The sequence below is a fragment of the Schistocerca gregaria genome, chromosome 3 (assembly GCF_023897955.1).
Source record: "Schistocerca gregaria isolate iqSchGreg1 chromosome 3, iqSchGreg1.2, whole genome shotgun sequence".
Lineage (NCBI taxonomy): Eukaryota > Metazoa > Arthropoda > Insecta > Orthoptera > Acrididae > Schistocerca > Schistocerca gregaria.
In genome coordinates, this window is record NC_064922.1 from 612830605 (window position 1) to 612846546 (window position 15942).

Consider the following 15942-nt stretch of genomic DNA (forward strand, 5'->3'; position numbering starts at 1 on the left):
GGTGTTAACAACAATGAGAACAGAAATACTGCTGATATGTATGTGCAGTGAGCATGACCCAGTCATTGGAAGTACTATGTTTCCACATCGCTACTGACAAGGTAACGTGGCATCTTGCCAGATCGTGTTTCTGTAAATCAAATAAATTACATAGCTGTGAGCCATCAGTTTCAACACTATCTGTTAAATGTGAGAAACAAGAGAGAAGTGGACACTGGAAGCGACCACCACCTAGTAGTGATAAATACACTAAGCTTAATCACAGTTCAAAAACATAGATGTGGGAAGATCAAAAAACTGACAAATCAAAGGAAGATTTCCCCTTGAACTAAGACAGATTCCAGATCCTCTGTGAAGAAAACTGAAGCATGTTGGCAAAAATTTAGAGACAATTATCTAGATGTTGGTGAGAATATCTTTGGATTTAAGGGAATCAGTGCAATGCACCTACTGAACTCACAGAAGGAAAGCTAAAATATGCATTTTATACAGAGCTAAATGCAGTCCCTAGGCAAACTAACTGTAGTGACATAAACATTTCAATGGGAGGCTTGAACACAGAAGTTGGTTGAGGTAGTGGAGGGCTTGAACACACCTTGGGTGTGTAGCTTGCACCTACAGTTCCAAACATAAATCGTTATACATCTTAAACTTCTTAATGCATTTCAATGGACATTTTATTATACAAATAATATATCTTAAGCAACATTGCTGTAAATTCAAAACCAAAAATAATTAGTTAATAAATATTAATTTTTTAGTGTTAAAATACAGTGTTTTTAGGTACAATTTTCTCAAAAAGTATATGCTAGTTTTATGAATCTTTACATGTGGCTTGTATGGTATATTCTTGAGAAGTGTGGGAAGAATTATGTCCTTACCCTAAACAGTTCATCAGTTATAATATTTTTGTTTGATAAGGAAGTTATCTGAAAATCTAGTATAGTTTCTCACTCACAAAGCACCACACACTGGGGTGATAGAAGCCATTGGATAGCGATATGCACATATACAGATGGCGGTAGTATGACATTCACAATGTACAGACGGGCAATGCAATGGTGAAGAAATCATTTATACTCAGGTCTCAAGTTATTCACGTGAAAAGTTTTCTGAAACGGATCTGGTCACACAAAGGGAATTAACAAACTTTGAATGTGGATTGGTAGTTGGAGGTAGATGCATGTGACATTCCATTTCACAAATCATTATGGAATCCAATATTTCAAGATCCACAGTGTCAAGAGTGTTCTGAGAATTCCAAATTTCAGGCATTACATCACACCACAGACAATGCAGTGGCCAATGCCTTCACTTAATGATCAAGAGCAGCAGTGTTTGCGTAGAGTTGACAGTGCTGACAGATAAGCAACACTGCATGAAATAACTGAAGAATTCAATGTGGGACATTAAAGTAACATATCCATTAGGACAATGCAGTAAAATTCGGCATTAATGGCCTATGGCAGCAGGTGACTGACGCGAGTGCCTTTGCTGGTACTACATCACCTGCAACGCCTCTCCTGGGCTCAAGACCGTATCAGTTGGACCCTAGTTGACTGAAAAACTGTGGCCAGGTCAGATGAGTACTGATTTCAGTTGGTCAAAGCTGACAGTAAGGTTTCAATGTGGTGCAGACCCAAAGAAGCCATGGACCCAAGTTGTCAACAAGTCACTGTGCAAACTGGTGGTGGCTCAACAATTATGTGGACTCTGTTCACATGCAACAAATTGTGTCCTGTGGTCCAACTGAACTGAATGTTGATTAAACGGTTATATTATGCTTCTCAGAAACCATTTGTAGCCACTCATGGGATTCATGTTCCCAAACAGTGATGGAATTTTTATAGGTGACAAAGTGCCATGTCTCCCAGCCACAACTGTTTGTGACTGGTTTGAAGATCTACCCACCTAATCTTCAGCATTCTTCTGTAGCACCACATTTCGAAAGCTTCTATTCTCTTATTGTCTAAACTATTTATCGTCCATGTTTCACTTCCATACATGGCTACACTTCACACAAATACTTTCAGAAATGACTTCCTGACAGTTAAATCTATACTCGATGTTAACAAATTTCTCTTCTTCAGAAACGCTTTCCTTGCAATTGCCAGTATACATTTTATATCCTCTCTACTTCGACCATCATCAGTTATTTTGCTCCCCAAATAGCAAAACTCCTTTACTACTTTAAGTGTCTCATTTCTTAATCTAATACCCTCAGCATCACCCGACTTAATTCGACTACATTCCATTATCCTTGTTTTGCTTTTGTTGATGTTCATCTTATACCCTCCTTTCAAGACACTATCCATTCCTTTCAACTGCTCTTCCAAGTCCTTTGCTGTCTCTGACAGAATTACATTGTCATCGGTAAACCTTAAAGTTTTTATTACTTCTCCATGGATTTTAATACCTACTTCGAATTTTTCTTTTGTTTCCTTTACTGCTTGCTCAATATACAAATTGAATAACATTGGAGACAGGATACAACCCTGTCTCACTCCCTTCCCAATCACTCCTCCTCTTTCATGCCCGTCAAATCTTGTAACTGCCATTTGGTTTCTATACAAATTGTAAATAGCCTTTCGATCCCTCTATTTGACCCCTGCCACCTTCAGAATTTGAAAGAGAGCATTCCAGTCAACATTGTCAAAAGCTTTCTCTAAGTCTACAAATGCTAGAAATGTAGGTTTGCCTTTTCTTAATCTAGCTTCTAAGGTAAGTCGTAGGGTCAGTATTGCCTCACGTGTTTCAATATTTCTACGGAATCCAAACTGATCTTCCCCTAGGTCGGCTTCTACCAGTTTTTCCATTCGTTTGTAAAGAATTCACAGTAGTATTTTGCAGCTGTGACTTATTAAACTGATAGTTCGGTAATTCTCACGTCTGTCAAGACCTGCTTTCTTTGGGATTGGAATTATTATATTCTTCTTGAAGTCTGAGGGTATTTCGCCTGTCTCACACATCTTGCTCACCAGATGGTAGAGTTTTGTCAGGACTGGCTCTCCCAAGGCTGTCAGTAGTTCTCATAGAATGTTGTCTATTCCCGGGGCCTTGTTTCGACTCAGGTCTTTCAGTGCTCTGTCAAACTTTTCACACAGTATTGTATCTCCCATTTCGTCTATATCTACATCCTCTTCTATTTCCATAATATAGTCCTCAAGTACATTGCCCTTGTGTAGACCCTCTATATACTCCTTCCACCTTTTTGTTTTCCCTTCTTTGCTTAGAACTGGGTTTCCATCTGAGCTCTTGATATTCATACAAGTGGTTCTCTTTTCTCCAAAGGTCTCTTTAATTTTCCTGTAGGCAGTATCTACCTTACCCCTAGTGAGATAAGCCTCTACATCCTTACATTTGTCCTCTAGCCATGCCCGCTTAGCCATTTTGCACTTCCTGTTGATCTCATTTTTGAGACATTTGTATTCCTTTTTGCCTGCTTCATTTACTGCATTTTTATATTTTCTCCTTTCATCAATTAAATTCAATATTTCTTCTGTTACCCAAGGATTTCTACTAGCCCTCGTCTTTTTACCTACTTGATCCTCTGCTGCCTTCACTACTGCATCCCTCAAAGCTAACCTTTCTTCTTCTACTGTATTTCTTTCCCCCATTCCTGCCATTTGTTCCCTTACGCTCTCCCTGAAACTCTGTACAACCTCTGGTTTAGTCAGTTTATCCAGGTCCCATCTCCTTAAATTCCCACCTTTTTGCAGTTTCTTCAGTTTTAATCTAAGGGAGGGGAAAAAGAATAGCAAGAGGATAGACATGCAGCACTAAAGGGAAAAATGCTGCAAAGGCTGGGGCCCTGTGGTAGCCAAGCATGAACCCGCCAAATAGTGGTGTCGGAAGACCATTATGGCAAAACAGAATCATCATATGAAAAACAGGAATTTGCATTTTTAATACAAGTGTGAAGACTTTCTGTACACCAGTGAAAGTTAGAAAGCAGACATGAAGACAGATTCGCAGTTACAGAACTTCATGAACAGATATCTCTGTCACATCCTGGAGATCTGGTGGTCAGATAGAATAGTAATGAGGAGCTCTGGAAGACAAGAAACCAGATACGTTCAGAAGACGGCAGGAGCACACATTGCGAAAGCTAGAGAGAGCAATGTAGAATAAGGTATTCAAATGGAATCCTGAGAGAACAGGGAAGAGATTTATTTATTCTTCATTGCAGTCTCTTACCTGAGAAGCTAAAATAGGCCACATATTCCACATTTCTGTGGATGATAGCAAATACTGAATATGGATTAATTATTTATTCCTGGTATGTAGCTAAAAAAGAATTGCTAATATTAAAATGTTAATACTATACTGCTTGACAATTTCTAAGGAACTGAGACATCATGGGACAGGAATAATCAGAGGCAATGAGGTGGAGTGGTAAATTTGTAACTAAAAAATGGCACACATTTCATCATATGGAAAATACAGGATAACAGACAGATGTAAAGTTCATGTTTGCCTCAGATCATACTCCCAAGATAAAGGTCAATATTGGACTCTCAGCAAGGAATATGCCCTTCCCAGCCACTAATGCACATTTTGCAGCTGTTATTTATGGTATCTACCAAACTGTTGAGGAGTCTTTGGGGGATACTGTCCCATTCCTCTCCTCAAGGCAGTTTCCAATTCTTGCACAGTCCAGGGAGGGTGTGTTTATTCAGAAACACATCTGCATCCCAGGCATGCTCTATAGCGTTTAGGTCCACGAAGTACGTAGGCCATTCTACATGTTCAGTATCTTCATTTTCCAGTGTGTCCGAGACCTCATTGTTGCCGTGTGCGCAGGCATTGTTGCCCATAAACAGGACGTTGGCACCTATCACACTCCTAAAACAGATTGACGTGTTCTGGAATGATCCTCTGCAATACCGCTGTCCTGTAACGGCACCTCGCGCAAAGATATGCAGCAGTGTTTGGCCATAGGGCATAATGTTTGCCCAAACCACAACATCTAGGCAATACAAGTGACTCTGTGAACATTCGGTGGTGCGTAACGTTTTTGCCTCTGTCCCCACACAAAATGGTGTCCAGAATAACTTGCCACATTGAAGTGGGATTCATCAGAAACCGTCACTCTGGACTACTATTGCTGACCCCAACATACACACTTGCTACACCAAAAAACTCTTTCTCGACAATGGCTTGATTGAAATCGGATGCATTTAACTGACTTCCAAGCAGGCAAACTAACCAGATTTAATTGCCAAAAAATGCTTCTGACAGATGTGTGCCAGTAGCAGTTGAAAGGTCCACAGTGATCTGCTTAGGAGGGATATGTCTGTTCCTTTTTGCCACTTGAATTACATATCAATCCCCTTATAGTGTGGTGGTCCACCTATGACCACTGGCATACTTTCGCATAGTGTTTCCACAAACAGTGGCATTTTTTAATACCAAGATGAAATTTTGGACGCACCCTTTACTGTGGCCACAGCAGTGACATTGACCAGCTTTGAGCCTTCCAACTGCTCGCCCATGATTATAAGCACTCAAATGATGACTTGCAGACATGTTGACATACCTCACAGAATGTTTCATTAATCAGTTCCACAACAACGTTCGTCAAACACTGTAATGGATGAACTGACAATGCACACAGAGTGTTTGTGCACAGGCTTCACTGAAGTTAACATGTCCCACCATCTACATTTCCTTTTACTATCACTGGTCCGGTGTAACTTAGCAATTGTCAGTTGTTTCATAGCAACTGGCAGCTGCTCCTTAGCAAGCTTCAGTTGTTCCTTAGCAACTGTCAAGCAGTATACAACTACATTCTACCACTATAAAACTACAATAAAGCCCTTAATCAATTACCCAACTACTAACACTATTGTCTATGTTACAGAATCTGTTCTGTTTTTGTTCATTTATTAGATTACATTTTAACTGTAGGTGGTTGTTTGCAGTACTGGATCTGCCCTCATAATACCATGGTCAACAGCCACTGTCTGCTGGATTCCTTGAACATAGGGCAGCATGTCAGCAGCATTTCCGCTATAACAGCTGTTTCCAAAATTCATTGTAATGTCTTAGGACCCATACTTCCATGGTCACTTGCACCAGTGCAAAGTGCGAAGGAAGAGGAGGCGGCCTACAGGTACACGAAAGAAGATGGTGGAAGGAAAAGCAAAGAGAGTTGCCAAGACCTGGATGGAATGAGGGAAATGGTCAAGACAGAGTTGGATAGCAAGTTCTTTTCGATACTCTACCACCCCCCACTCCCCCTTCCCCTCTGGGACCAAAGGAATTATATAAGTAAGTCATTGTGAGTAGTGTTTGGGTGGTTGGTTGAATCATGCAATATCCAGTTTTAAGGGGTATTCAGGTGTGACAGTGGCCCAGTGTTGGACTGCACAGGAACATAAAGGCAGGCATATTCATTGTCAAGATTATTCTGGTTGACAACATCTGACCACCATAAACAAGGATCACTGGCATCACTGCATCGTGCACTAACACATAACCCCTTCATATCTACACCTCCCATCCAAGAACAAGTAATCGACTCTAAAAAACATTCTGTGCCGTCCTGCACCTTTGGTCCGATACTAGCAGCAGCAGGACTAGCATAGGTTGCCGTTATCACTACAACACAAACAGCTACATCTGGAATGGTCTTGTGACTGGAAAACATAGATCATTAAGGAATTGCCCCGCAGTGCGTTCAGCGATGAGTTGTGTTGTTACACTACCATGGATGACCATCATCAGTGAGAATGGTGGCGATCTGGAAGAGGTCTCACTCTTCTGATGTTTTGGAGAAGCACAACAGTGGTACTTCTGGCATTGTGGTGTGAGAAATCTATACTGGCTCAAAATTAGTACAACATTAGTTCATACCTACAAAGGTATAACTCTAATTTCAACGATTTTCAGGTTATGTTATTGTCAGAATGGCACATTTTCTGATATTCCATGTCACCTTTCATTGATCTTGTACTAATATTAGAAGTTCGTCTTTTTTTAGTCACATAGCTTCTTATATTTTGATGGAAGGTGCTAAACAACTGCTCTTTCAGACCCAAATATTTGTCTAAGATTCAGTATTTGTCTTAGCTAGTAGGTTTTTCAACTGTAACTAGGAATATGCAGCTCTCTCTTTTGGAAGAATTCGCCCTAAGAAGAGACAAAGAAAATATGGGATAGCTCTGGGATGAGATTGACACTGCTTCAGTCAGACTAGAAATTAGCTATGCAAGCAGCTTCTTATCACAAATACTAATTTGTTGATCAGGGAGTGTGTAATGTGAAGGAGTGAGGGACAAGACACTAATCACATCTATGCATAAACCCCACTATCTCATGAACTATTCTCCGAACTCTTTACTAACATAGAACAACTGATGCCAGGTCTGTTTAACAGTATAAAGTGCAACACAATATTGACACTAGTGTGAGGAGTATTCTAAATGGTGTGCGAGATGTCATCCTCAACTACATGATGGTCGTTGTGCTCAAAACTGTTGGCTGCATACCCAGATATAATGATGTGATCTTGATCTTTCCCCAGGTAACTTAAATTACAGGTGACAACACCGAATCTTATTATTAACATATCTAAAATAATCAATTTTTGACAGAATAATGTAATTGGATAGATAAAAAAATCTACTTGCCAAGTGATGCCCCTCTTCTGCTGCCGCATGGGGAGTAAATTTTTTTATCGATACAGTTATATTATATTCACCAGTTTTACAATTTATTTACATTTTCCAGTAACCCAAGATTATAAGTGAACTTTTATTGTCTTTCGTCATTGTGCCCACTTGTACACACATTTTCCTCAATATTTCCTCCTCCAATCAATGTCTGAATTTTTTTTGTATGCATGTTGCCAGTGGTCTCCTCCCTTTCTTCCTTACTGGTGGTTTCTATTCCGTGATGTCTCATCTGAAATACTTTTCATATATCCATTCCACACGACTTGTTTTTCTTCCATAAAATCAGTAATTGAACTTGCGACTTCCACTTTTTTTTTGTGATTTCATATCCGATACTTTCCTGTCTGCAAATCCCTGCAGACTATCTCCAAAAGTCCATCTCAGTTGCCACCAATCTTTTCATTATTTGGGATTTAACTATCCATACTTCTGACTCTTTCTAATAATTATTTTGACAATATTTTTCCTTGGTTTTCCTTTCAAATCAGTTGATCTGTAATACACACAACAAAAAAAAGTTTTGTATCACCTCGGTTCTGACAGTTCTGGAACCTGTACATAAAACTGGAATAGAGATCAACATAATCATCATTTCCACCCTTTTTATTGCTCAGGAAAACCACAGGTTTTATGCTGTACCGCCATACAGCGAGACTTCAGAGGTGTGGTCCAGACTGCTGTCCACACAGGTGCCTCTAATATCCAGTACCACATCCTCTTGCATTGATGCATGCCTGTATTCGTCATGGCATGCTATCCAGAAGTTCATCAAGGCACTGTTGGTCCAGGTTGTCCCATTCCTCAATGGCAATTTTGCGTAGATCCCTCAGAGTGGTTGGTGGGTCATGTTGTCCATAAACAGCCCTTTTCAATCTATCCCAGACATGCGTGATACGGTTCATGTCCGGAGAACATGCTGGCCACTCAAGTCGAACAATGTCGTTATCCTGAAGGAAGTTATTTACAAGATGTACACGATGTGGGTGCAAATTGTTGTCCATCAAGACGAATGCCTCGCCAATATGCTGCCAATATGGTTGCACAATCGGTCGGAGGATGGCATTCACATATCGTACAGCCGTTACGCGACATCCATGACCACCAGCAGCGTATGTTGTCCCCACATGATGCCACTTCAAAACAGCAGGGAACTTCCACCTTGCTGCACTTGCTGACCGGGTTGCCTCCAAACACGTCTCTGATGACTATATGGTTGAAGGCATATGCGACATTCATCACAGAAGAGAACTTGATGACAATCCTGAACGGTCCATTCAGCATGTTGTTGGGCCCATCTGTACTGCACTGCATGGTGTCATGGTTGCAGAGATGGACCTCACCATGGACGTCGGGAGTGAAGTTGCTCATCATGCAGCCTATTGCATGCAGTTTGAGTTGTAACACGATGTCCTGTGGCTGCACAAAAAGCATTGTTCAACACGATGGCGTTGTTGTCAGGGGTCCTCCGAGCCATAATCCATATGTAGCAGTCATCCACTGCAGTAGTAGCCCTTGGGCAGTCTGAGCGAGGCGATTCATCGACAGTTCCTTCTCTCTGTATCGCCTCCATGTCCTAACAACATCGCTTTGGTTCACTCCGAGATGCCTGGAAACTTCCTTCGTTGAGAGCCTTTCCTGGTACAAAGTAACAATGCAGACGCGATTGAACTGTGGTGTTGACCATCTAGGCATGGTTGAACTACAGACAACATGAAATGTGTACCTCCTTCTTGGTGGAATGATTTTAACTGATCTGCTATCTGACCCCCTCCATTTAATAGGCACTGCTCATGCATGTTTACATCCTTGGGTGGGTTTAGTGACATTTCTGAATAGTCAAATGGACTGTGTCTGCGATACAATATTCAGAGCCAACGTCTATCTTCAAGAGTTCTGGAAACCAGGTTTATGCAAAACTATTTTTGATGTGTCTATAACATCGAACGTTAGAATAGTAAACTTCTCAGCATTTATTCTTGAATTAATTTCCTTATCTTGATTATCCTCTTATGTGATTTTTACTCCTAAATATTTGTCCTATTCAGTATGCGCAATCATTCCTCTCCATCCTTCCAGTGTCAAATCTCAGTTTCTTCCTTCTATTAACATTTATTTTGTTTTATCTGTGTTGGGTTCAAGGCCCTTATTTAAACTACTCCATTAATTTCTGGGTGACATATTCAATGTCTTCTTCATTTTGTGCCAAAATTAGCTGGTCATCATCAAACTGTAGTGAAGATATAGTACCATCATTTATTAGAATTCCATGTTCTTACATGTTTTCTTTCAATTTCCCAATGCATTTTCTGAATATATTGTATAAAGAGACAGCGATAGGATGAATCCCTGATCTAATCCCTTTGTAACTTTAAATCCAGGTGAGAGATAGTTTTGTACTTTTGTTCCTGCAGTAGCATTTTCATATAGGTTCTGAATTGCTTTATTTATGGTAGTATTAATATTACGAGACTTTAAAGGCTTCTACAAGTTGCATAACGGTATATCATCAAAAGCTCTTCCTGTGTCTGCAAATACAAAGTGAAGGGGTGATATCAAATTCTTTTATTTTCCAGCATTTGTTGCAAACAAAATATATGGTCCATAGTTAAATCTCCCTGCTCTGATGCTAGCTAGCTTTTGATCTCCTTTTCCCTATATTCTTTCTCTAAAAATGTTTAATTATCCTTCCATAATGTCTTCTAAATATATTAGTGACAGTTATTCCTTGTAATTGTCAACTCATCCTTTTTTCCTTTTTTATGAATTGTTGATATAAATCCTACATCAAAATCTTCTGGGGTGGACTCACTATTTAAAGATGTTTCAAAAAGGTTTCTCAAAAATTCATATAATTTATCTGTACCACTTTATTTAGGGTTTGTCCAATTCTGTAGCTCTTCCAAAGATTTGATTGAATCTTTTACCATCTGTAAAAATGTTTCCATAATTTTTTGGTATTTCTATGTCACTAATAATTGTTTCCAAAAATCCTTCTCTATTTTCTGTCAACAATTATTTAAAATATTTTTCTCATGACTGAATGAAGTGCTTGGTTTAAAAATACTAGTGACCTACTAACCATCACCCAAGGTGTTATACGTGTTTTCGTATTGTCCTTAAATGAACACAATGTAGCACTAAGGAGCTCCCATTCTTTTACACTTAGCTTGCAATTTATACTTTATATTGGCAGACTGCTTCTAAATTTGATGTACTATCTGAATGCTTTCGTCCACAATCTCTAAATTACTAAAACTGTTAGAGATACCCAGACAGCAAGACTATTGACTTTATGTAGCCCAAGTTTAGCAGAAAACTGGCAGAATGTCAAATCTGAATGTAATCTAGGTAAATGCATAGAAAAAGCCAAACATCTTGATCATAGAAAACAATTCAAAAATTTGTAAATAAATATTGTGAAAATACTGCAACACAAATAGTATTTTTCATTGTCATGAAAAAATGAATTTTGGATATTCACAAAACAGTATCAAATGATGGAAGGGGTGAAGCTAACCACTAGCCATATACTTGATGTCGACATCAACTGCATTATAAGATTGAATTCGCAGCAAAGCTTTCAAACAGTGTCCTTCCTTGGAGCTGACAGACTAACAAAAACATGCTTAATCATAAACAAAACAGTCCTGTTGGTATGTTACGTAGCTCTGATTGTGCAGTCCATAATATTATACTTCAGGAAACTAAAATGTTGTAGGATTAGTGTCTTCCCTCTTGCAGTGATGGAATGTTACTCTCATAGCAGAAAGCTGAGCATCCAACTGATAGATTGCGCCATACAAATTCAGAATGCAGGAATGTAAAATGCTGTTCCAAGTGAGCTGAACAGTGGTTAGCATACTGAACCTATATTCCTAAGGGCTCTAGCACCCATATATCCAGCATGATTTAAGGTTTTGGTGTTGTCCCTGAATCGATTAAACTGAAAGCAAGGACTATTTATCTAAAAAGTGCGTTGTTTGTTACCTCTAAAAGAACAAGTTATCCAAATGCTACACCATAAATTCAAAATCTTGTTTATGTGCTTGTTGACTGCTTAACCCACCAGTAACAGGGTGTGCTGTTGCCTTCGCACCTACCATTTTTAATTCCCTCCATGAATTTTCACTGATGTAAATCAACATTTTTAGTCATGTAACCAAATTAGCCTTGCAAAATCTAACCAGCTAATTCACATCCCCCCCCCCTTTTTTTACTGTTTGTCACTGCTGAATACTTACCTGGTCGAAACTGTCTAACAAATACAAACACTTTCCTTGTCGTGTTGAATAGTAAAACTGCTACACTGAAAATCAGAAAACATTGCATTAAATATAGCAATAAGAGTGTTAAATACATATAGGAAGAGTAGAGCATCTGTACCTGTCATGAATTCTCAATAAGTCCCAAGCTTTGCGAATGCCATTCTGTAAAAGAAGATGAATTCTGTAATCGAACTGTTCTCTCTCAGAGAAGTTTCCTAAGTATTTCTAGCAATCTTAGGGATACATTATATTCATACTGCATGAGAAGAAATACTTGCTAGCAACACACACTCCCAGAAACTCAACTGACTAATTTTATAACTAGTTCTGTATTAGTTTGCTAGCTACAAATTCATCCATCTTTATGTTTCATCGGTAACACGATTAAATATACTGATAGTTGCTACTCACCATATAGCAGAGATGCTGAGTCGCAGATAGGTACAACAAAAAGACTATCAAACAAGCTCTGTCTGGCCTTGACAGCCAGAGACTGTGGTTCTGTATGTGTCAGTTGCGTTTGTGTGTGTGTGTGTGTGTGTGTGTGTGTGTGTGTGTGTGTGTGTGTTGTCTAATCTGATGAAGGCGAGTTTGGGTGAAAGCTTCATTTGACAGTCTTTTTGTTGTGCCTCTCTGTGATTCAGCATCTCCACTATATGGTGAATAACAACTATCCTTTTCATAACATTATCCTATCCTGGATTTTCCATTAAATATACTGAGTTAGTTACAAGGAATACAGTCAGTGCTGGCATTAAATAATGGTTGTTTCAAGGCAATTCCAAAATATTAGATTTTTTAGGTACACAAATAACCATTTACTTTCTGTAATAGTTACATCATTTTATGGATAGAAGAATTCTTTATTTTTGCACCCAATTGTCATTTTGTTGATGCATTTTTGTAGACATTGTGGCAGTTTTACAACATCCATGCTATACCAACTCACTGCCATGTCCTTCAGGAAATGCTGAAACTCATCTTTCAGCTCATCATCAGAGCAGAACCACCGCCAGACAAATGTTCTTTCAACTCAGGGAACAGGTAGTAGTCGCATGATGCCAAGTCCAAACTATATGGTGGGAGGGTGGTGACATTCCAATCACTGTTTGCAGGAGATGGATGGTTCAATGGGTGATGTGCAGAGGGGGTGTTTTCACGGAGAATGCTTACACCATTGCTCAACATTCCTCTTCTAAGGTTCTGACTAGCCCTTCTGAGTTTTTTTCAGTGTTTTAGAGTACCTGCCAGCATTTATTCTTGTCTGTTGCCACAGGCTTACTGGCAGACTGTGTTTGCTTTAATTTTTGTAGCTTGGGCGAAGAGGGATGGCGCCACTCTCGTGAGCATTGTTTTGTCTCTAGTGTTGAGTGAAAGTCCAGGTTTCATTACCCATGACAATTGACTCCAAGAAGTTTTCCTTACACGATGAAGAAATTCATGGGAAGATCAACTCGTCATCATTTGTGGTTTCCTGTCAGCATACATGGTACATGTCTTGCACACATCTTCTGATACTGCTACTCTTCAGTTAAAACCCTGTGGATGGCACTTAAGCAAACCTCAGAAACCAAAATGCGGAGAGCACCTAGAGTGATCCTTCAATTTTTGTGCAAAGTTTCCTCTAATTTTATGACTACCTCATCAGAAATTGACAGCCTACTGTTCTTCCTTTGAGACAAATATAAATAAGACTGGCTGTAAACTTTCTCCACTGCTTCCAAATGTTTTTGGATACCCATGCATGACTGTCCATACATACCTGTCAACTGACAATGAATTTCAACCGGTTTAAAGCATTTTGCATTCAATGGGAAATTCACAAATGTCAGTAGCATTCAACAGGAGCTCCATTTTAAGTGGTTGCCATGCCAAGACTGAGCTTCTGACTGAAGTTTGCATGTGCTTATTTTGGAGTGGACGAAGTACCACTCATAAAAGTGTGGCCAACAGTTTCTCTACAGCCCCAAAACAATAGGAGACTTTCCTTGGGAGCGCCCTTAGAAATGAGAACAAAACACAGACCTCCCTAATGTGTCAAAAATGTGTGGAACATTAAGGCATGAACAAGAACCCTTGATGCATGGGCAATGCTCTTACTGAGTAAGTTATCTGGGCATACTTTACAGCCTGATTCATAGCTTGTCATTACCACTCTCCTACTTTCTGTACCCCCACACACCATCTTCAGTGTACCTCACTGAATAAACACCAACGGATAAATGATTCCTTCTGGAAACAACTACAGGATCTACATTCGAGTCCTTGCCTATCACACAGTTTTAGTTTATCAGACATTCTCATTACAGTGTACACAATGATGAAGACTGGAAGTGTCTTTCTGTTCTGCAACAGTAAATAGAGAAAATAGCGGTTGCCCTCATGGGGAAAACAATCTCTCTCTCTCTCTCTCTCTCTCTCTCTCTCTCTGTGTGTGTGCGTGTGTGTGTGTGTGTGTGTGTGTGTGTGTGTGTGTGTGTGTGTGTGTGTGTGTGTGCATGAATAATGAAATTTCAATCACATCTTGTACTGCCCCAATGGAAGTGGATGCAGATGTCACACAGATCGCTGATTCAAGCTCATCCAGCGTGATGGGACAGTGCTTCATAACTGTACATGTTCATTTTTAAATTCACAATAATCTAATGGAATGAGTCTATTTCCAAACTATTCCTCAAGAAAGCAAAATAATTTATTTGGTGCCAAGTGATCTGGCCCAATCTTGCATGAACCAGTCGGTGCCCGGTCGATTCTCCAGTGCCAGCTGTGTGGTGCCAAATTGTTCCAAAATTACAACATAATGTTCACTAATGATCTTTAGTGCATGAAAAAAGGGCCAATAATGACTCTGCTCTACAGCCCAAAAAATAACTTTGGGAGAATACAGTGGTTTTGCTTCACACAAATGGGGATTTTCGAAATCCCAAAATCACCAGTTTTATTTATTCATGACTCCATTCAGGTGGAAGTGTCCTTCACCTGTGAACCAGATGTAGCCAATATCAAATTCTTCATAATCAATTGTGACAATCTAGCTCACAAAGTCAGCCCTCTGTGTCACAGCTCCAACAGTTATGGCCTAGTCACTTTGGACTTTGAAAGGAAATATGTGTAGACTCTTCCTCAGTATTTTCTACATGCTGAAATGCTTCTGCTGCAATGGTTCCAATGGATTTCTTTACATTTCGCTGAATAACTCCAGAAGCTCTGGCAGCAATTTCAGGTGTAACTAAAGGTTGCTGGGTCAACATTCCTCGCTAGATCATCAGACATGCTGGCTATCCACTGAAATTTGGTGAAGAGCTTATGAATAATTTTGGCATCAGGTCTTCTTGAACATTAAACCATGTTTTAAAACAATGTCTTGTTGCCGTAGGACTGTGTTCTAACTTGTGGTATTCTTGTTCCACAAAACCACGTTGTACATTGCAATACGATTTCAACCTTTTCCTTCAGCACACTAACCTCCTTTCATGTTTCAGCAGTTACTGTAATTGCAGCACAATTTGAAAGCAGCTTGTATTTCAAAACTAGTGTAGAACTTCTGTATAATATTCTTACACCTTTCACAATAATCATGCCATTTGCTGCACTTGTCTATCAATCTTAGTTTTCAAGATACTTAATTTTAATTTACTGTTTACTTTTTGGCCTAGACTATTTCTCCCTACTTAATTTTAGTTCACTGTTTGGCATAAACTATTTCTCCCTGCACTTGTTTACTCATCTCCTTCTCCTTATCTTGTTGTCCTTTCCCCACTTTTTTGCCCAATACAACCTACAACCTACCTGCTCCATATCACTTAACTGTCCTTTTGTCTTATTCCACTTTTACATTCTCACACATTCCCACCACATCATTCTCTCCTTCTGTGCCATCTTCTATGATTTTTTTTACTTGTGGTGGACCAGTGTTTACTTACCTAAGTGTAACCTGACACAGCTACTATTACCATCAGTTTCAAAGAATCTGAAGTTCTCTGTCATCCACTCTCTCT

The 15942-nt window shown here is 39.4% G+C and overlaps 1 protein-coding gene across 1 annotated transcript in view; it reads right to left on the reverse strand.

Annotated features, from left to right (window-relative positions):
* Positions 1-15942, reverse strand: part of LOC126354157 (uridine diphosphate glucose pyrophosphatase NUDT14-like) — an 83369-nt gene that overhangs the window by 56613 nt on the left and 10814 nt on the right. Inside the window, exons 2-3 of the mRNA XM_050003573.1 lie at positions 12063-12106; positions 11921-11985 (exon numbers count right to left, since the gene is read on the reverse strand). Of these exons, the coding sequence (XP_049859530.1) occupies positions 11921-11985; positions 12063-12106 (109 nt within the window). The remainder of the gene's footprint in view (positions 1-11920; positions 11986-12062; positions 12107-15942) is intronic.